This window comes from Gopherus evgoodei, unplaced genomic scaffold (assembly GCF_007399415.2).
Source record: "Gopherus evgoodei ecotype Sinaloan lineage unplaced genomic scaffold, rGopEvg1_v1.p scaffold_53_arrow_ctg1, whole genome shotgun sequence".
NCBI classification, from domain to species: Eukaryota; Metazoa; Chordata; order Testudines; family Testudinidae; genus Gopherus; species Gopherus evgoodei.
In genome coordinates, this window is record NW_022060074.1 from 9,928 (window position 1) to 32,043 (window position 22,116).

Sequence of the window (22,116 nt, forward strand, 5' to 3'; positions counted from 1 at the left end):
TAGGCAAGGATTTCAACCGCTAAGAGCCTGTTACTTTTAAAAATAGGACTTAGTCTCCTAAAGAACCTCTTGTCTTGATGTTGAAATGAATCAGCTGTGTATGTCTCAAAACCTTGCATCTGGCAGCATTTCGAAGTTTTCCCTTTTTGTATTAAGCTGTGTTGTCCCTCTCTTTTGCACAGAAAGGTTTGCCATTTTTTGTGTGTTGAATTGGTTTTCTTAAACATATGCAAGACAAGATCCTTAACACTTTCAAATTGGCCAAACTCCATTGAAGACACTATGTAAGATTTGCACGAGTTTGACTCTGCAGTCTTAACTAACAGAAGTTCCCATTGAATGTGATGAGACTTTTCAGTGGATATGGACTTGAAAATTAGACCCTAAGATTTCTACAATTAAAAACATGCTTAGTGCTTACTATGGGGAGCATCCATTCACATGAATTCCACATCTTCAGCTGCTGCAAATTGGCATAATTCTATTGAAGTTTTTTGTAGTTATTGAAGGATTTCTAGTCGTTTTTTAACTTTGCCTACCTATACATTTCAATTACTATAGATGGAAATATTTCCCCTCAATCTGTATGTCTACTGTGACATCGACATTTACCAACATTTGCCAAAAAAATTAATTCTTCAAAGCTGACCTATATGTCATAGGGTTTGCAGAATCAGTAGAGCTCCTCAAAAAATGGAATTTGCATCTGGTAGGAAATTTTGATACTTCAACATTTGTTTTCATCCCAAATTGAGGCAAATTATTGAAATATTTTAAAAATTGTCAAACAAAAATTTCTATATTTTAAATTGAAAAAGTGACATTTTTGATCAACATGAAATGTTTCTTTTGACATAAAAACGTTTTATTTTGAAATGATAAGTCAAAATGAAAAAAATGAAATGTCAAAATGAAATGAAAAATGAATTTTGATATTAACATTTTGACTTAAATGACATTTTAAGTTGAAATGTAAATCTAACACTATTTTTCATGAAAATAAAAAAATCTTTCAGTTGTTTTCCTTTCAATTTCATTTAAATTACATTTTAAGATGGGAAAATTCTTGTTGATCCAATTTTGACCATGTCTGAGAATTACTCACTATTGTGTGCAATCATATACAGATATTATCAATGCTGGTTAACATTTATCATGTCTATCACCACCTTTTTCCCTTAAAAAAGAAAAGAATCTGTATGGACCGGAGAAGTTCATTTAAAATAAAAATGTTTCTCAGGTTTGGTCAATGTGAACTATAACCATGTTTCCTTACTCTGTACACTTGACACCATGATGGGTGAAAAAAAGGAAAATATCAAATGTGTCTTTACAAATCAATGTAAGCTAATATGGGTCTGCAAAGCCTCAATTTTAATTACACAGTTTTTGCATGTTGAAACTAAAGGGCAAAATTAAATTTTCTACTGGAGGAAAAACTCTTATTTATGAAGAATAAAGAGAGAAAGGGGGGACACCAATAATTAGGACCAGTCAAAAAAATTCCATCAAAACATTTTTTTTTGCAGAAAACTGGGTTTTTGAAAAAATTAAAATTATAGGTGAAAGTATCTGCTCCTCAAAACAAACAACATCCCCCCCCAAGAAAAATAATAATAATCCTGACCCATTATTTTTAATTTGAAATTCAAACACTATCAATTTTTGGTCAAAATGTTTACATTTTTAGCAGTTTTCAGCAGAAAATATTCAGGTTTTCACTAAAAAAAATCGGCTTCAGCTAAAATCTGCAATTTTTCAATTGAAGTTCTCAAAAATATTGCAGAAAAAAAAGATATGACCAAGTTTACTAATAATTCATAAAAGTAAAACCGGCAACTTTATGCTTTCTCCAGTGCTGTCCCATAAATCTACTTCATTATGCACCTTCTATTCCCTCCTCAAGACACTTCCTTGTCATGATATCTACAAAAAACTTGACAATGGTTAGGCTGTTGGTATGCAGAGACCAATGCCTATCAATTCAACATGAGCTTCCAGTGCGACGCTATGGCCAAAAGGGTTAATGCAATCCTGGTATGCATAAACAGTAGGTGCAGAGAGGTTATTTTACCTCCGTATTGGGTACTGGTGTGATCATTGCTGGAATTCAGTGTCCAGTGCTGGTGTCCACAGGTCAAGAAGAAAGTTGATAAATTGGAGAGGGTTCATAGAAGAGCCATGAGAATGATTAAAGGAATTGAGAACATGTGTTATAGTAAAAGACTCAAGGAGATCAACCTATTTGCCTAACAAAGAAAAGAATAAGGGGTGACTTGATGACAGTCTATAAGTACCTTCATGGGGAAGAAATATTTGATAATGGGTTCTCCAGTCTAGCAGAGACAGGCCTAACATGGTCCAGTGGCTGGAAGTTGAAATTAGACAAATTCAGACTGGAAATAAGGTGTCAATTTTTAACAATGATAGTAATTAATCATTGGAACCATTTACCAAGAGTCATGTTGGATTTTTCATCACTGACCATTTTTAAATCCAGATTGGATGTTTTTTTCTAACAGATCTGCTCTAGGAAATATTTTGGAGAACTTTTCTGGCCTGTGTTATACAGTAGGTCAGACTAGATGATCACAATGGTCCCTTATCATAAACAGATAGCTAAGGGTTAATGTCTCTTTCACCTGGAAAGGAGTAACCTGAAACACCTGACCAGAGGACCAATCAGGAAACAAGGCTTTTTCAAATCTGGGTGGAGGGAAGTTTGTGTGTGAGTCCTTTGTTCTTGTCTTGGGTCTGTCCCTCTTGGCTGTGGGAAGGATTTTTCTGTCTCCTGCTTTCTAATCTTCTGTTTCCCAGTTGTAAGTACAGAAAGGATATTGGTTTATATGGGGTTTTTTTTGTATTTACATGTGTGTAGTTGCTGGAGTGTTTTGAATTGTTTTCTTTTTGAATAAGGCTGTTTATTCATATTTCTTTAAGCAATTAACCCTGTATTTGTCACCTTAATACAGAGAGACCATTTTTATGTATTTTTTCTTTCTTTTTATATAAAGCTTTCTTTTAAGACCTGTTGGAGTTTTTCTTTAGTGGGGGACTCCAGGGAATTGAGTCTGCAGCTCACCAGGGAATTGGTGGGAGGAAGAAGTCGGGGGAAAAGAAAATCTCTGTGTGTTAGATTTACTAGCCTGACTTTGCATTCCCTCTGGAAGAAGGTGGGGTGGGGGAGAGATTGGCTCTCAGTACTTGTGTTTCCAGGACTGGAAATAGGGAGGGTGGAGTCCCTCTGTTTAGATTCACGGAGCTTGCTTCTATGTACCTCTCCAGGAACCCAGGGAGGGAACACCTGGAAGGAGGAGGGGGAAGAGAAATGGTTTATTCCCCTTTGTTGTGAGACTCAATAAATTTGGGTCTTGGGGTCTCCAGGGAAGGTTGCTGGGGGGACCAGAGTGCCCCAAAACACTCTAATTTTTTGGGTGGTGGCAGCTTTACCAGGTCCAAGCTGGTAACTAAGCTTGGAGGTTTTCATGCTAACACCCATATTTTGGACACTAAGGTCCAAATCTGGGAATATGTTATGACATGGTGGCAGCGTTGTGGGAAAGATACAATCCAGAAGCCAGTAGGAATATTATATATATATTTTTTCTCTGCTGGGGGCTTTTAAGCAGAGAGGGTTTCGTTTTAAAAGGAACCAGAGAGAATTTTTTTCTGCTCTCTCTGGCAGTTGTGGCTTGCATATTAAGCAAGGAACCATTAAGGAACTATTAAGGGTCTTTTGTGACAATAGCACTCCCATTAAGAGTCAGTATCCAGCAATACACACGCAAATAAAGTGATTTTTCTGGTTTACTTTACATTTAAAAGATTAGCTAGAGGAAGAAAGGGAAAAAGGCACTGTTGCTAGGCAGAACCCAGGGGACAACAGAGCCAGCAGTTCAGACAAAAAACACCGGAGGGCACCCCAACACAAGAAAACTGGAACCATGACTTCCAAGGAAAAAAGGAAGGCAGACGAACAAATCAAAGAATCTGAACACAGGCGACAACTGGAAAAAAGACAAAAAGAGGTGGAGCTGAAAGAAAAGAAAGAAAACATCAAACTGGCAGCCTACAAAAGAGAACAAGCAGCCAAAGAGGCAGCCCACAGAAGGAAACTAGAAGAAGAAGGGGTGGCCCACAGAAGGAAACAAGAAGAAGAAGAGGCAACTCACAAACAAGAGATGGAAAGGCTACAAAAACAAGAAGAAGCCAAAAATGCAGCCCACCACCGAGAAATGGAAAAACAACAAAAAGAAAGTGAAGAGAAGGAAAAACAGAGAAAACATGAACTGGACTTAGCGCAGGCTGGGCAGCATGTGCCAGCCAATCCTAACAACCCTTCGCCAATTATGGTTCCACATCACAGGAAATTTCCCACCTACAAGGCAGGTGATGACACTAAGGCCTTCTTGGAAAATTTTGAAAGAGCCTGTCTTGGGTACAGCATCCCTGAAGACCAGTACATGGTAGAATTGAGGCCATAGCTCAGTGGACCTTTAGCAGCGGTGACAGCTGAAATGCCTAAGGAGAACATGAACAACTATAAACTTTTTCAAACCAAGGCCAGATACAGAATGGGGATAACCCTGGATCATGCCCGTCGGCGTTTCAGAACCCAAAAGTGGAAACCAGATGTGTCATTTCCCAAACACGCCTACTACGTTGGGAAAATTTATGAGGCCTGAATATCAGGAAACAATGTTAAATCCTTGGAAGAACTGCACCTCCTCATACAAATGGAGCAGTTCTTGGATGGTGTTCCTGAGGACATAACACGGTACATACAAGATGGAAAACCCAAAAATCTCACCGAGGCGGGGGAGAATGGAGCCAGATGGATGGAAGTAGAAGAAAGCAAGAAAGCTACTGTCAAGGGGAACGAATAAGCCAAGTAAAGCCACAGATGCCTATTCTTCCACCTCACCAGTCTCCAGTAACTCACCTCGACCCAGTGACCCATCAGATGGAAGATGCTTTAAGTGTAATGAACTGGGACATATCAAGGCCAACTGTCCAAAGAACGCCAACCGAGTGCAGTTCATTACACCACCATCACACCAAAGATCCCCAGGCCCAGATGTCTCTCAAATACCCTTGGAGTGAAGGGAAAATTTGAGAGTGGGCGGAAAAAAGGTAACTGTGTGGAAAGACATGGGGGCACAAGTGTCAGCTATCCACCAATCCTTCATAGACCCCAAATTCATCAGCCCAAAGGCCCAAGTAACAATTTACCCCTTCATGTCACAAGCTGTAGACTTGCCTACAGCTAAACTGCCTGTCCAGTACAAAGGCTGGTCAGGAATGTGGACTTTTGCAGTCTATGACAACTATCCCATCCCCATGCTACTGGGGGAAGGCTTAGCCAACCAGGTGAAATGGGCCAAGAGAGTGGGAATGGTTACACGTAGCCAAACCAGGCAAGCTTCCAGACCCATTCCTGTTCCTGAGCCGTCCACAGGGGCCCCGTCTGTGTTACCAGAGACCCAGACAGAGGTAGTGGACCCGGATTCCATGCCAACCACTGAAACAGCCACAGCACCTCCAGTCCCAGGCCCGGAACTGGAACAGCAACCAGCACCAGCAAGTGCAACCACATCTTCAAACTCAACGCCAGAGGGTGCCTGCGAGCCAAAACTGGCAGAAGCAACAGACAGCCATACCCAAAAGGCTCAGCCAGAGCCTGAAATACCCTCAGGTGCGCCAGCGGAGAGCGCTTCAACAGCAACGGAAACAACACCATCACCTACATCGCTTCCAGAGGGACCAAGCCCAAGTCCACAGTCTGAGGAAGAACTGGTGACCCCAGCCTCAAGGGAACAGTTCCAGACTGAGCAGGAAGCAGATGACAGCCTTCAGAAAGCGTGGGCGGTGACACGGAGCACCCCACCGCCTCTCAGCTCTTCTAATCGATCCCGGTTTGTTATAGACCAAAGACTTTTATACAAGGAGATTCTTTCTGGTGGACACCGGGAAGAATGGCAGCCGCAAAAACAGTTGGTGGTTCCAACTAAGTACTGGGGGAAGCTCTTAAGCTTAGCCCATGATCATCCCAGTGGCCATGCTGGGGTGAACAGAACCAAGGACCGGTTGGGGAAGTCCTTCCACTGGGAAGGTATGGGCAAGGACGTTGCCAAGTATGTCCGGTCTTGTGAGGTATGCCAAAGAGTGGGAAAGCCCCAAGACGAGGTCAAGGCCCCTCTCCAACCACTCCCCATAATTGAGGTCCCATTTCAGCGAGTAGCTGTGGATATTCTGGGTCCTTTCCCAAATAAGACACCCAGAGGAAAGCAGTACGTACTGACTTTCGTGGACTTTGCTACCTGATGGCTGGAAGCAGTAGCTCTAGGCAACACTAGGGCTAACACTGTGTGCCTGGCCCTAACAGACATTTTTGCCAGGGTAGGTTGGCCCTCCGACATCTTTACAGATTCAGGATCTAATTTCCTGGCAGGGACCATGAAAGAACTGTGGGAAACTCATGGGGTAAACCACATGGTTGCCACCCCATACCACCATCAAACCAATGGCCTGGTGGAAAGGTTTAATGGAACTTTGGGGGTCATGATACGTAAATTTGTCAATGAACACTCCAATAATTGGGACCTAGTGTTGCAGCAGTTGCTGTTTGCCTACAGGGCTGTACCACATCCCAGTTTAGGGTTTTCACCGTTTGAACTTGTGTATGGTCACAAGGTTAAGGGGCCATTACAGTTGGTAAAGCAGCAATGGGAGGAGTCTTCTCCAGGGACTAACATTCTGGACTTTGTAAGCAACCTACAAAGCACCCTCCGACACTCTTTAGCCCTTGCTAAAGAAAACCTAAGGGATGCTCAGGAAGAGCAAAAGGCCTGGTATTACAAACATACCAAAGAGTGTTCCTTCAAGGTAGGAGACCAGGTTGTGGTCTTGAAGGCACAACAGGCCCATAAGATGGAAGCATCATGGGAAGGGCCATTCACGGTCCAAGAGCACCTGGGAACTGTGAACTACCTCATAGCATTTCCCAATTCCTCACTAAAGCCCAGAGTGTACCATGTTAATTCTCTCAAGCCTTTCTATTCCAGAGACTTACAGGTTTGTCAGTTTACAGTCCAGGGAGATGATGCTGAGTGGCCTGACGGTGTCTACTACGACGGGAAAAAAGATGGTGGAGTGGAAAAGGTGAACCTCTCAACCAACCTGGAACGTCTACAGCAGCGACAAATCAAGGAGCTGTGCACTAGCTTCGCCCCATTGTTCTCAGCCACCCCAGGACGGACTGAACGGGCATACCACTCCATTGACACAGGTAATGCTCACCCCATTAGAACCGCACCCTACCGGGTGTCTCCTCATGCCCAAGCTGCTATAGAACAGGAGACCCAGAACATACTACAGATGGGTATAATCCGCTCATCTACCAGTGCATGAGTATCTCCAGTGGTTCTGGTACCCAAATCAGATGAGGAAATACGCTTTTGCATGGACTACCGTAAGCTAAATGCGGTAGCTCATCCGGACAACTATCCAATGCAACGCACCAATAAGCTATTGGAGAAGTTGGAATGTGCCCAATTCATCTCTACAATAGACTTAACCAAGGGGTACTGGCAAGTACCGCTAGATGAACCTGCCAAGGAAAGGTCAGCATTCGTCATCCATGCGGGGGTGTATGAATTTAATGTCCTTCCTTTCGGGCTGTGAAATGCACCCGCCACCTTCCAGAGGCTGGTAGATGGTCTACTAGCAGGACTGGGAGAATATGAAGTTGCCTACCTCGATGATGTGGCCATTTTTTCAGACTCCTGGCCCGAACACCTGCTACACCTGGAAAAGGTCTTTGAGCGCATCAGGCAGGCCAGACTAACTGTTAAGGCCAAAAAGTGTCAAATAGGCCAAAACAGAGTGACTTACCTGGGACACCAGGTGGGTCGAGGAACCATAAACCCCCTACAGGCCAAGGTGGATGCTATCCAAAAGTGGCCTGTCCCAAGGTCAAAGAAACAGGTTCAATCCTTCTTAGGCTTGGCCGGGTACTACAGGCGATTTGTACCACACTACAGCCAAATCGCTGCCCCACTGACCGACCTGACCAAAAAGACCCAGCCAAATGCAGTTAAGTGGACTGATGAGTGTCAAAAGGCCTTTACCCAACTTAAGGCAACGCTCATGTCTGACCCTGTGCTCAGGGCCCCGGACTTTAACAAGCCATTCCTAGTAACCACGGATGCATCTGAGCGTGGTATAGGAGCAGTTCTCATGCAGGAAGCAACGGATCACAACTTCCATCCTGTCGTGTTTCTCAGCAAGAAACTGTCTGAGAGGGAAAGTCACTGGTCAGTCAGTGAAAAGAAATGCTATGCCATTGTGTACGCCCTGGAAAAGCTACGCCCATATGTTTGGGGACGGTGGTTTCAGCTACAAACTGACCATGCTGCTCTAAAGTGGCTTCATACTGCCAAGGGGAACAACAAGAAACTTCTTCGTTGGAGTTTAGCTCTCCAAGATTTTGAATTTAAAATTCAGCACATCTCAGAAGCTTCTAACAAAGTAGCTGATGCTCTCTCCCGTGAGAGTTTTCCAGAATCCAGTAGTTAAAAAGTGTTCTTAAAATGTACAAGTCTGTTAGTTATATACTTAGTGGTATATGTAAAGGTGCATGTGTTGTAATAATCTGTTTATTTTAAAGTTTTAGGAAGAAATCGCCGCCAGTGAGGTTCCCCACTGTCTGCAATTTGGGGGGCGTGTCATAAACAGATAGCTAAGGGTTAATGTCTCTTTCACCTGGAAAGGAGTAACCTGAAATACCTGACCAGAGGACCAATCAGGAAACAAGACTTTTTCAAATCTGAGTGGAGGGAAGTTTGTGTGTGAGTCCTTTGTTCTTGTCTTGGGTCTGTCCCTCTCGGCTATGGGAAGGATTTTTCTGTCTCCTGCTTTCTAATCTTCTGTTTCCCAGTTGTAAGTACAGAAAGGATAGTGGTTTATATGGGTTTTTTTTTGTATTTACATGTGTGTAGTTGCTGGAGTGTTTTGAATTGTGTTCTTTTTGAATAAGGCTGTTTATTCATATTTCTTTTAAGCAATTAATCCTGTATTTGTCACCTTAATACAGAGAGACCATTTTTATGTATTTTTTCTTTCTTTTTATATAAAGCTTTCTTTTAAGACCTGTTGGAGTTTTCTTTTAGTGGGGGACTCCAGGGAATTGAGTCTGTAGCTCACCAGGGAATTGGTGGGAGGAAGAAGTCAGGGGGAAAAGAAAATCTCTGTGTGTTAGATTTACTAACCTGACTTTGCATTCCCTCTGGAAGAAGGTGGGGTGGGGGAGAGATTGGCTCTCAGTACTTGTGTTTCCAGGACTGGAAATAGGGAGGGTAGAGTCCCTCTGTTTAGATTCACAGAGCTTGCTTCTGTGTATCTCTCCAGGAACCCAGGGAGGGAACACCTGGAAGGAGGAGGGGGAAGGGAAATGGTTTATTCCCCTTTGTTGTGAGACTCAAGGAATTTGGGTCTTGGGGTCCCCAGGGAAGGTTTTTGAGGGGACCAGAGTGCCCCAAAACACTCTAATTTTTTGGGTGGTGGCAGCTTTACCAGGTCCAAGCTGTTAACTAAGCCTGGAGGTTTTCATGCTAACACCCATATTTTGGATGCTAACGTCCAAATCTGGGAATATGTTATGACATCCATTCCAGCTTTGGATTCAAAGAATACAATCTCAGTGTTTCCTTGTACTCTCTTGAATGTATGTCTCCATCTGTTGTCCCTAGTCTGATAATTAGACTGTAAAATCCTTGGGGCAGAAACTGCCCTTTTGTTCTGTGTTTGCACAGCATCTGGTACAATTGGGTCCTGGTCCAGTACTGATACTTTTATGTGATATGGTAATAAAATAAATAGTAATTAATAATTATTATTAATAAAGCCCTGTTCTCAGAGCTAACAATATTCTTCTGAGTTTCTTTTTCTCTCTGTGAAGACATGCCTGATGTAGAGGGGGAAAACCAAACGACCATCACAGAGTTCATCCTCCTGGGATTCGGTGACCTTCATGAGCTGAAGATCCCTGTATTCATGGTGTTCCTGGCTATCTACATAGTAACACTCACTGGGAATATTCTGATCATTGTGACAGTATCATATAACCAGAACCTGCACAAACCCATGTACTTTTTCCTGGGCAACGTGTCTGTCCTGGAAGTCTGCTACACTACCAGCATCACCCCTAAGATGCTGAAAACCCTCCTGGTGGTGCAAGAAGACATTTCCTTCTCTTCTTGTCTCCTGCAATTCTACATCTTCGGATCTCTGGTGGTTGCCGAGTGCTTCCTGCTTGCTGCCATGTCCTACGACCGTTACTTGGCCATATGCAAACCACTGCATTACGCCTCCACCATGAGCTTCCAGCTTTGCTTTCAGTTGGCAGTGGGGTCGTGGGCCATTGGGTTCCTTTCACTGGTGGTCACCATGCCCATGGTTTCTTGGTTACCTTTCTGTGCTTCCAAGGAGATCGACCATTTCTTCTGTGACCTGACACCCATCATTAAACTCTCCTGTGGGGATACCTACATGGTCAGGATACCGGCTTTCATCATAGCCTCCCTTGTGTCCTTTTTGCCTTTCCTTCTAACCCTACTGTCCTACTACAAAATAATCTCCACCATCCTGAAGATCCCTTCCACCTCTGGGAAGCAGAAAGACTTCTCCACCTGCTCCTCCCACCTCATTGTGGTGCCTGTGTTCTATGGCACACTTATGGTGGTCTACGCGGCTCCCATAGCCAACCAGTGGCCAAACTTAAACAAGACCTTTTCCGTGCTGTACACAGTGGTGACACCACTGATCAACCCCATCGTATACAGCCTGAGAAACACGGAGGTCAAAGAGACATTGAGAAAGCTTTTCAGTAAAAATCCATGCTAAGTGCATGACCAGGGGCTCTGTCCTATCTTGATTGCTAAATCCTTTCTCACCTTATACACACAATTAGTCTCATTGAAGTCAATAGCCCAAAGTCCAAACTTTGTCAAAGCTGATAAAGGGATATGGATGCCATCCCTATACATATACTACTTAATACCAAATGAAGGATGTGCCAGTAGCTAGGACACTAGCTTGGAAGTTGGGAAAACTACTTTCAGTTCTCTGCTCAAGTACATGTTTCCTGCATGAGCTTGGCTAAATTCTCAGACTGCAGGGCCAGAAGGGACCATTGTGATCACCTAGTCCAATCTCCTGTATAACACAGGCCATAGAATAATCCCCAATATAATTCCTAATGCAGATCTTTAGGAAAAAAACAAAATCCAGGCTTGATTTAAAAATTGTCAGTGATGAAGAATCCACTACAACCCTTGGTAAACTATTCAGAACAGGGCAGAGAGCTATGCTGTGCTTACACCTGGATTGGCACCCAAGAGGCAAATTATGTATTTAGCAGCAGAGGGGAGATGCAGATTTTGTATGTCCTGCCCCTTGTGGGCAGTGCCGGTAGTGATTAGACATGGGGAATACTTCATCCAAATATTGCCAGCAGAGCCTCAACCATGTGCCCACATGCCTCGCCACTGACCTCAGCTAGGTTCCATATGAATGCACGTGTACACATAAACAAAGCAATTTATAGAACAAGGGCTTTAGCTTCCTATTTGCCAAAACCAGTAGCCTTACTTTCCTACACCCCAATATTTGATATTACATTCAACAGACACAAACACATATGCAAAAATGACCAGCAATGACATTAACATTGTGATCATTGTGTTTTAGTTTAACACCTCAAGGAGATGAGATAAACCCACAGAGTTTGATGTTTCTGCAAAAATGACATTGCTGGTATGTAATTTGAAATCATGAGGTCTCAGAGTTTACACCTCATTAAGATGAATGAGGGAAGAGCACACCACTCTTACAGGTCTTGATTATGCCTGGCCTTCCCCCCTGTGCATTGCCCTTTTGTAATGTAATGTCAATGCAATGTAAAACTCTAGTAAATCAGAACTAGGGATTGCCATTTTATGTTTCTTTGTACAGCATCTAGCACAATGGGAATACATTGTTGTTGGCTTCTAGGAGCTATGACAATATCAATGTTTAATTCATGGATTTTAAGGCGAGAAGGGACCATTACAATCATCTCAGCTCTATCTCTTGTGTAATACAAACCAGAGAGAGCAGCAAAGAGTCCTGTGGCACCTTATAGACTAACAGACGTATTACAGCATGAGCTTTCGTGGGTGAATACACACTTCGTCGGTACCCACGAAAGCCCATGCTCCAATATGTCTGTTAGTCTACAAGGTGCCACAAGACTCTTTGCTGCTTTTGCAGATCCACACTAACACGGCTATCCCTCTGATACTTGAAACCAGAGAGAGCCACCCGGTTATTCCTACTTCAATCCCATACACTGTGGTTGAGCTAGAGTTTATCTTTTTAGAAAGAGATGTCCAATTAAGATTTAAAGGTTTCTAACCATCAGAGGAGTGAAGTTCTGGAACAGCCTTCCATGGGGAGCTGTGAGGACTCTTATTGTATATATGTGGGGGATTTGTTTGTTTTTTTGTTTTCAGAAAACCAGTGTCATTTTCACTGAAAATACTGGATAACACATTCAGCTCAGCCTACATGAGCAATGAACAGGGCCGGCTCTAGGCACCAGCAAAACAAGCAGGTGCTTGGGGCAGCACATTCCAGGGGGCGGCATATTGGCCATCCTTTTTTTTTTTAACCCACTTCCTCCTCTCTCACAACCCTGGAGAAGTGGAGCCACGGAGCAGCTGGGGACTCAGCATGGGAGCTGAGAATGCACGGGACCCTGGGAGCTGTAGTTCATTGCCTTGCTCCGTGCCTATTGAGCCAGCCCTGGAGCAGGGAAAGAACTATATTTCCCAGTAATCCCTTGGCTGCTATCAACAGGAAAGGGAGGGGTAGGGAGTGAAGTAGCTGAGCCATGCTGCGAGTCGAAAGGGATGGCACTGTGAATGGGGAAGAAGTGTGCCCAAGGAGTAAAAGGCTTTGTCCCAGATATCCCCTTCAGAAGACTTCCCCAGACTGCATTAAGGATACTGGTGTGACCTCAGCTTGCAGCCCACAAAGAACGAAGTGGGTGGTCTAAATGGACAGTGCACCTCTCTATCTGAAGCCTAGCAAGGGAGGTATGTGGATCCCACTTGAACCTGGGTAGGCAACCTATTGCACACGTGCTGAAGGCGGCACGGGAGCTGATTTTCAGTGGCATTCACACTGCCCAGGTCCTGGCCACCAGTCTGAGGGGCTCTGCATTTTAATTTAATTTGAAATGAAGCTCTTAAACATTTTAAAATTCTTATTTACTTTACATACAACAATAGTTTAGTTATATATTATAGAGTTATAGAAAGAGATCTTCTAAAAATGTTATAATGCGTTACTGGCACGCAAAACCTTAAATTAGAGTGAATAAATGAAGACTCGGCACAGCACTTCTGAAAGGTTGCCAAACTCTGCAGTAGAATTTAAAATGAAAAGTAAGGGAGGGGAGGCTCTGCTAGGGGACTTCGGCAGCTTTAGATACAGTACCAGGCACATAGGAGTATTTCCACTTTTGAGCCATGGAAGCAGAAATTGACTTTTCTTTTCCAGATTTAGCTAATATTCAGAAAGGGAATCTAGCACCTACCTTCCAGATTTGAACACCCTGAAAATTCAGGAGTGCTCAAGCTCAATTTGGGCAGGTGTTACTTCATTTCTCCCAAATCAAATATACTGATCCACTGTAATTTGCTGTAGAAAAAGTAGGATAAGAAATGAAGAAGCAAGAAATGCTTCCCAGTGGTTTTTAGGACTGGAATTGCTATTTTCAACAGATATCCTTCAATCACACAAGCTGAAAATTGTTCCCCTTTACTGCAGTCCTGTAACCATATGGGAACCAGTCCTATCAGAATTCCTGCTGAATGATCCACCCTGGGAGGGAGTTACCAGTGACCCAGGGTTGGGATGGCAGGAGGGTGCAGGTTGCGTGGGAGAGCTCAGGGCTGGGGTGGCAGAGGATTGCGGGTGTGTGGGGGGAGTCTAGGGCTGGAGAAGCAGGAGAGTGCGGGGGGGAGCCCAGGGCTAGGGTGAGAGGCAGCCAAAATTTTTTTGCATGGTGTGGCAAAAAATCTATATCCAGCCCTGATAATGAAGAGTTACCCTGGTTGTTAGAGAGCTCAAGTTTGGGATTTTAAAGATTTGGAAGGGAGCAAGGGGCTTAAATCCTATTAATTCTCCAATTGACTTTAAAACCATAAACTAGAACAAGTCTACTAGTTCTCTTTATTTGAATGTAAACCCCCAGATGTTCAGAACCCAGATCTGCAGAGCTACCAGGCAGTTAATAGCTCCAGGGTGCCTCCCAACAGCAACTATAACCAGCTTGCATTCCACTTCCCATGACTCTCTGTCTACACAGATCATAGGAAGTTCCATCTCCAGGGTTTGATAGATGGCAGCCCAATGATTCCTCATTGGCTCCCTGTCCTACGTAAACCCAAGGGACACTCCAGGAAGCATCCAAACAACAATGTGGATCTCTGTAGCTGTTATGACTGTTCTTGTTCTATGCTCTTGAACTTATGTCTTGAGCTTGGACTTTATCTCCTGACTCGGACCCTGAAACCTGACTTGGATTTTAACACTCAATACCGACTCAGGACTGGAACTGACCACAAACTCCTTGGCTACTCCTAGCCTCAGGTTTTCCCTGCTTTGACCCTTGGCCTTTACTGCCCTTGTTGAGATCCTGACATTGATAGTCTTTCAAATATCATTGGGGACTGGGCAGGTTGTGTAGAGTGATCTGGGTGTATTCTGTGAGGTGTAGTCAAAATTTATATGTGATGAAGTGGAGGTTTTCTGTAATAGTTTGATAAATGACATGCATGGCAGTGACTTACTTGCTTAGGCATTGCTACCAAGTGGATGTAAAAGGGTTAAAAGGCTCTTGGGGCTTAACTCTAATCACTGTCTTGGAGGGAGAGGTCATTAAGGAACATCTGGAACTGACCTGTTTCAGTAGAGTATCCAGAAAGACAATGAGAGCCCCAAGGACAGAACAATTTACACCTGCCCATGAACAACTCTGGGCAGGCGGGACATGTGAAATCAGCATGGATCTGCAGGAGGAGGAGGATGGGCCAAGAAGTGTCAGGTGGCTGGGTTAAGGGTGGCTCAGCAGCCCTCACCTAGCACTGACAGAGAAAGAGAGAGAGGAATGGATTCCATGGCATCTTGGCTGGGTGGAGCGCTGGCTTAGCCAGGATGGACTGCTAGCTGTGCTCCTCTGTGCCAACACAAGGATTCCCCGGTGCTGTGTTCCAGTTGAAAAGGCTTCCTGGTGTCACTGTGAATGTTTGCTGAGGCGCATTGGGTCCCTGAAGAGTGTAACAGTCTGTGTGACCAGGAGTCTCTCTCAACTGGACGTGCTGTGCAGAACTCATGGAGTGAAAGGCCACAGAGACTTAAAGAAAAGTGGGACCCTGTGGGGTTCTGGAACACTGAAGGGGTTCCATAAAGGTGAACATTAAAATAGGTAGCAGCTTACTTTAACTTACCCCATTTTATACCCTCCTGGTAGGCCAACCTACCTTCCCACTCACCTTGTTGATATCTACTAGTCTAAATACATATACACTGGCTGGGATTTTTCAAGAAGCCTAAGGGAGTTAGTTGAAAGTCAATGGGATTTGAGTATCTAACTCCCTTAAGTTCCATTTAAAATATAAGACCACATCCAACTGGTCTCCCTTAGACTCACACTTTAAATATTCTCCTTAATTTCTTTGCATTGCTCCCTGTAAAGTTTTCTCAAATAGAATCATGCCTTCCTCCCCCTGAGCTTTCTAACTTATAGGTCAGTTGTCTTCCAACCTTTTTTCATCTCCACTTTGAGAGAGAGAGAGACTTCTTCAAATACTTCAGTCTCCCCAGTTCTTGGTTTTCAAAATATGAATCTTCATGAACAAGATTCCTATCCAATGTACTTTTTAATACCGATATCCTTAGGTTTGATCTCACTTTTTACTCAGGCCTTATTCCCTGTAAAACTCCCACTGACGGAGTGAAAATTGCATTTCAATGCAAGTTGTGTGCCTAAATCCCATCGTCTCTTTTGTAAAATCCCAGCCTCCATTGCTCTACACACACAAATCACAATCACACTCTTCTCAGGAGGACCTTAAGGCAAACAACAAAACAAGGAAAAACAAAGTCAAGTTGCCTGAGAGCACCATGAGTGTTTCCCCAATATAACAAATTACAGCATTTTCCCTCATGAAATGGAAACTGTGACTGGCATTGCCAGAAGCACCTGAATTATGTAGAGCACAAGTCAATGGGTCTTGGTTGACCAAAATGTCTGAAAGAGGAGGTGGTGCTCCTTCTTCCAACCATAGCCCAGTGTTAATTACTGGTGTTCTGGACAAGTGGGTTCACTTCCTCATTCTACCACCTGTAGAGCAGGGAACAAAACTTCTACCTCCCAGCTGAAGCTTCTAACCACCAGTATATAGGTACACTGGAGTGAAGTTTTCTCAAGATTTCCTATCGAAGCTGTCATTGGGATAGAAAACTTGAGGAAAATTACACTGAAGCTCAGTGTTAGGGGACTCCGTTGGTAGGTTCAACTCTGTGATCCATTGAGTATTTTATTAAATTATTTATACAGTATGGAACAGCTTCGATATTCCAGAATACCTTATAGCCCAGAAATTCAGGCACTTTTCTCAGAGATGGGAGATCTCTGCCCCCCAAACAGATAGCCATGGGAAGAGAACCATGGTCCCCCACATGCCAAAGGAGAAACCTAACCAATGGACTGAAGTTACAAGAAAAGCAGCAGCAGAAGGACTCCGCTTCCTTCTGCTATTTTGTGAATTTAGCCCAATATTTATTTTTTCTTGTTGAAACAATTCAGTAAAATTTCTGGTAAAACCACGAATAATATGGGGTTGACCAAAACTTCCTTTTTGGTGAATAAATGATTCATCTAAGAAACATACAGTTTATCTCCTCTGTTTCAACAGCTGTTTACTGTCATCATATAGTCTATTTACTCCTTTTCCCTATTCCCTAGCCTGTGTCCATTTATTAGGGAAGTTTCAGGCTATCTGTCTATGTTATTGTCTTGTGGCAATTATATATTATGATTGGAGCTTCAAAGGAGTGTAGGGGAGATGAAATGATTTGCTATTAGGACGTCTAGCTCCTGAGACTGTTTTGAAAATAGGAGCCTAAATACCTGTCTTTTTTATTGACTGTTGCTGAGATTGGGTACCTAAATCCTTTGATAATCCAAGCCTAATTACTCTCATTTTTATGCACTACAGAGCATTGCTTAAGTACTGAACCAACCCAGTGTTACTGAGAGCTTGTTACAGAGATTGAGCTTCAGGGAACTTTCCCAGGGGGAACAAAACAGCAATTAAATAGTTCTCAGGAAATTACCTTTTAGTCTTGGAGTCAGCTCAGGAAATGCTGTTTGCTCCACTCCCACAGATAACCCTGCACACTTTCAGTGCTTTCACTCCTCCGAGTGAAAGGCCCAAAGGCCGCATCCATAGAACCACTGAATTTCTTGAGATGCTCTATTCCAGACACAGACAGACAGACTAGATAGTCAAATCAATAAGTAGCTAGGTAGACTAAGAAAAGAGAAAACCACAGGTCAGAATGATCTCACCATATTTATGATCCATGTTTAATAGGCAGGTGAGTTGATTCATAATTTTAATCCTTTTAATCTCTTTATTCTTTCAATTTAAAAGTGTCAGGGACTCTAACCCCGACGGCAAAGTTCGTTGTCTGACCGTGAGAGAGACAGGCAACACCAGCAAGGTCCAATCAAAAGCTCTTTATTGACAAGTGCACGCATCAACAGAGAGCAGCTTGTCTCCTGAGAGAACCAGCCTGCTCTTTACATCTTAGTATAAGCCTATGTAGACAGTTCCGTCGCGTCATAAATTATTCACTGGAGCAACCCACCCCCTTCTTCTAACAACTAGAAACTAGACACCTTTAGTATACATGCATGCCTAAAGTTAGAAATGTAGGGGAGTTAAAAACAAACAAAGAACAAAACCAGGGAGTGAAAATAAGGAGGCTGGGAAACTAGGGCTCTTATCAGTTCTTCGAAGGAGCTGCCTGAACACAGCACATCTGGTGCTATGCCAGGAATGCAGCTTCTCTCTTATCTCACTTTTTCCCAGTGCTTGTGAGACATGCTGCTGCTTCTCAGTGTTTTCCACTCAGGAATTACCCACAAACCTCTGTTAGCCTGACTTTGGTCAGGTTGGCATTCCTGGCTTTGTCTGCAATATCTTTATTCAGGCCTAACAATACACCGTTTGTCCCTAGAGGACCATAATGGGACTCTTGGGACACATATCCATTTAACAATTGTACGGGAGAGGCTAGTAAACCATGACCCAAGGTCTGGGTGGAGGTCCTCAAAACTAAAAGTGTGATCAAGAGATACAGCATGGAAAACAACAGCAACATTCTTACTAGCTTGTAAATTCTTGTCAATTAAGCCAGAGTGATTAACAGAAAAGCAACATTTTTCCCCGATGCGAGCACAAGCCCCTCCCTAATTCAGCATTCATGGCATTTAGCACACGTCTATTTGCAAAGTCACTTCTACTACTTCATCAGTCTCTCATTGCAACTTTTGGAAAGCGTCTATTAATGCATTAGCTGTTTTTTTCAAGCTCTGCAGAAATATTTACAACTGCTGTCTTGAGCTTAGCCATCCACAGTTCAGGAATGAGTGCACGGACAAGAGTGGAATCCTGTTTGTCTGACAACTAAGGGATTGGGGCACTGACTATAAATCAGTTAGGTATACCAAGTGGTCTAATTTCCCAGATGTTTCGGTGAATAATCCAGTTCCATGTGCATCCTCCCCATGGACCCTTCAGGATTCGGTATGTGGAAGCCTACACCCCCGTGTCCAAATGCTTGGAAGGAGCACTTTAAATGTTCACACTTTCACCCAGAAAGTCTGTAGTATATCTCCATGACCACAGATCAGATGGTACTCCTGATGTGTCTGTAAGGGCAGTGGGCCAAGTCTGGTACTCAAGATCACTCCGAATGGCCATCAGCTGGTCATTCAGGAAATCCTGAATCTCCAAACATACTAGATCCCACTGCAATGCCTTCCCAGCCTCAGTGATATTTAATACCATTTTTCCTTGGTGTAGTACTATATTACATTTGTTATTTAACTATTTTCAGGTACTTTTAAAAGGCATTTCCATTAATAGCATACATTATTAGTCACTGGAATGGTTTCAATATGGGTAAAATTTCTAGTAGCAGAACAAACTCTTTGGGTACTTGTTATTTAAAATCCAATTAGAGAGAGCTATATATGCCGAAGGATTTATCCAAAACACAGTGTGCAGCCTGTAGAATAAACCCCAAAATCCAATTAATACCACATTCCCAAACATGGGTCCCACAAATGTCCTCCCACCAGTGTATAATTCTTTGTTTCTTCACCAGGGTCAGTTCTTAATGTCCTTTCTAGTCAGGAATTCTTGGACTTTGGCAATTTCAGTGGAGTGAGTGTTCCTTCTTCTTTCCCAAAACAGTCGTGGTGCAGCATCCTTTAGGGGAGAGGTTACTAGCACATCACCCTGTAATGGTTTTGCTTTTTCTAGAAAAATTCAAGACACAATAGATTTGTCAGTGGATAAGGGAGAGATTACTAGCACTTCACCTTGTACTTTTCTCCTACTGTCCAGAAGGCACAGTGGAGCTAGAAGGAGAAATAGGCTAATCATCAGTAGGAGAATTCTCCCGATGTGGAGGGGTCTTTTTGCAGTGAGAATCTTGGGTCCAAGCAGTCAGTCTTTGGCACTTCACAGTGGTGTTGGTAGGTAGCAGGAGAAGGGCCTTTCCAGGGTGAAGCCAGAGCAGTCTTTCGTTGGTGGACCTTTACATCAATCCAGTTTCCTGATTCCAAGGAGTGGCAGGGCTACTAGGGTCTTCGGGTAGCGCTTCTTTACCTGTGAGAAAAGAAACTTAACACATTTCATTAGTGCCTGGCAGTGGTTTTTTTTTTTTAAGATCTCATAGCTGCATGGGCAAATTCAAGCCCTCCTTTTCCTAGTTGTCAGCCAAGTCTTGACTGTGAGCAGTGTCCTTGAGTGGAGTCAGTGTCTCATCTATAGCCTGAGCTTGCTAGCTAATTCTTTTTTCCAGTTAACTCATTCTGTTCTTTGTCCTTCTTCCTTTCTTGGCTTCTTTTAACCTACAAAGGAAACTTCCACTTTTTACTTATACACCTTTTTCCCAACCATGAACACATAAACATTGCCATTATACAGTACATTAGTCTTATTATTTAATGTATGCCACATATACCCTTCCACTAAAATAACTTTATTACAGAACTTTGGAGCAACAAGCCAGGACAAGCACACTCACTTTGAGGAGTTCACTTAATACAGCCTCTAGTCCAATAGCTTCTCACCATCCCCAGCCCTCTGGCTAGAAATTTGAGGTAGCCAGAAGGATCCCATGTACAATATGGGGAGTGGGTTAACTTTTCATGTCTTTGCTTTCAAAGACTGTTGGTATGCAAATTTTAACAACAATTTTCAATTAACAATCTGGCCAATGAAGTTTCTTTTTCTTACTTAAGGAAACGTATTAGACTTTAGTATATTACATTTTCCTGGTTTATTCAAACACTTTGTATTCCAAGTTGAATAAAACAAGTATCTGCATTCCAATCCAACCCTTCTACCTGATTCCAAACCAGACCATCCCATGAAAACACTAAACACAACAATTTCGGCCACAAGACAAACACCACAAGACAGAACATAGAACACAAAACATAATTCCTATTGTGCCAGTAAATGCATAGTACTGTCATGGAAATGACCACCAATGAGTTGAGTTGATCAGACAGCCTGAGGCTCCTTTATTGATTAATCAGAGAATACATGCATATGCATGGAGAGACGACAAGTCCTCTAGCAAGAGGTAAGTCGCTCTGCCTTACAGCAGTGATACCTGTGCTTATAAAGCTGAAAACCGCAAATTATCATATGAGCTTATACATCCGATGATACCTTATTTGGATAATACAATGACATCTTCTAACCATCTGCTAAAAACAATTGCTATTAATATATTGGAAAATGAGCTAATTGCAAGTCTGCTCTTTTTACTTCCCCATACACAGGTTTCGTAATTATCAGGTCATCGACACCTGGTTTTCCCCCTACTTGCGGTTTAAGCTGTTGCACGTTGCCTGAGCCTTTTTGAGGAACTTGTACCCAAAAATACTTATTGTTTGTACCTTTGGCCAAATTATCATGAGTTATATTTTACGCCCACACAAGCAACTTAATAAACTATAATAAACTAAAAGCTGTTATAACTTAACAGATTTTCTGGTTCCCCTTTATCCAATTCTAGTTCCTCTTTTTGGGGCCCTGACCACATCTTTTTGCCTCAGCGTGCCCTTTGTACAGAAAAACAAGTTTAGCAGGAGTTAAAACTCTTGCTTCTAGCTAAGGGCCTACTCTTACTTTATTCTCAGCAAAAAGCCTGGGGCCTTGGGTAAGGTGGGGTCGGGGGGTTTCCCTATCAGTACGTTGAATGCTGTTCAGCTGGCATCAGTTTTCTCTGATTATCTGAAAGAAAAAAAAACAGAGGTCTACCCCTTCTGGGCAGACAATCATTGCTTAAAATAGACAAATACCCTTGTTGATTTCAGGAAAAACAAAGGAATTACCCCATATTTTATGTGTTTCATAGGCAGCCCAGGTTTCAGTAGCTCCTACCTATCAGTTAGATAATTTGCATTAATACAGATGCTTTCTGGCTTGCTTTTTACTTTTAACTCCTGCTTTCAAACACTGAAAGAAAACATCACCACTTATAGTGCCCTTAGAGCCTAATAAAATTTCAATTACATAGCACTATATACATTCTTCAGCTAATTTAACTAAATTCTAAATAATTGCAATTAACAATTTCTTTGCCTCAATTTATTTACATACATTTCAAAGACACCAAGAACTTTCCTCTTTAGCATTTTTACAAAGTTCGACTACTGTTCCCTCCAGCAACTACAGAGTTAACTTCTCACTCTTC

At 42.8% G+C, this 22,116-nt stretch overlaps 1 protein-coding gene across 1 annotated transcript; it reads left to right on the forward strand.

Annotated features, from left to right (window-relative positions):
* The first annotated feature begins 9,960 nt into the window (after nucleotides 1-9,960).
* On the forward strand, nucleotides 9,961-10,929 carry LOC115643228 (olfactory receptor 6B1-like). The gene has a single exon (XM_030547120.1). It carries the CDS (start codon nucleotides 9,961-9,963, stop codon nucleotides 10,900-10,902), a length of 942 nt encoding a protein of 313 aa, XP_030402980.1. The 3' UTR covers nucleotides 10,903-10,929.
* Nucleotides 10,930-22,116: the final 11,187 nt, after the last annotated feature.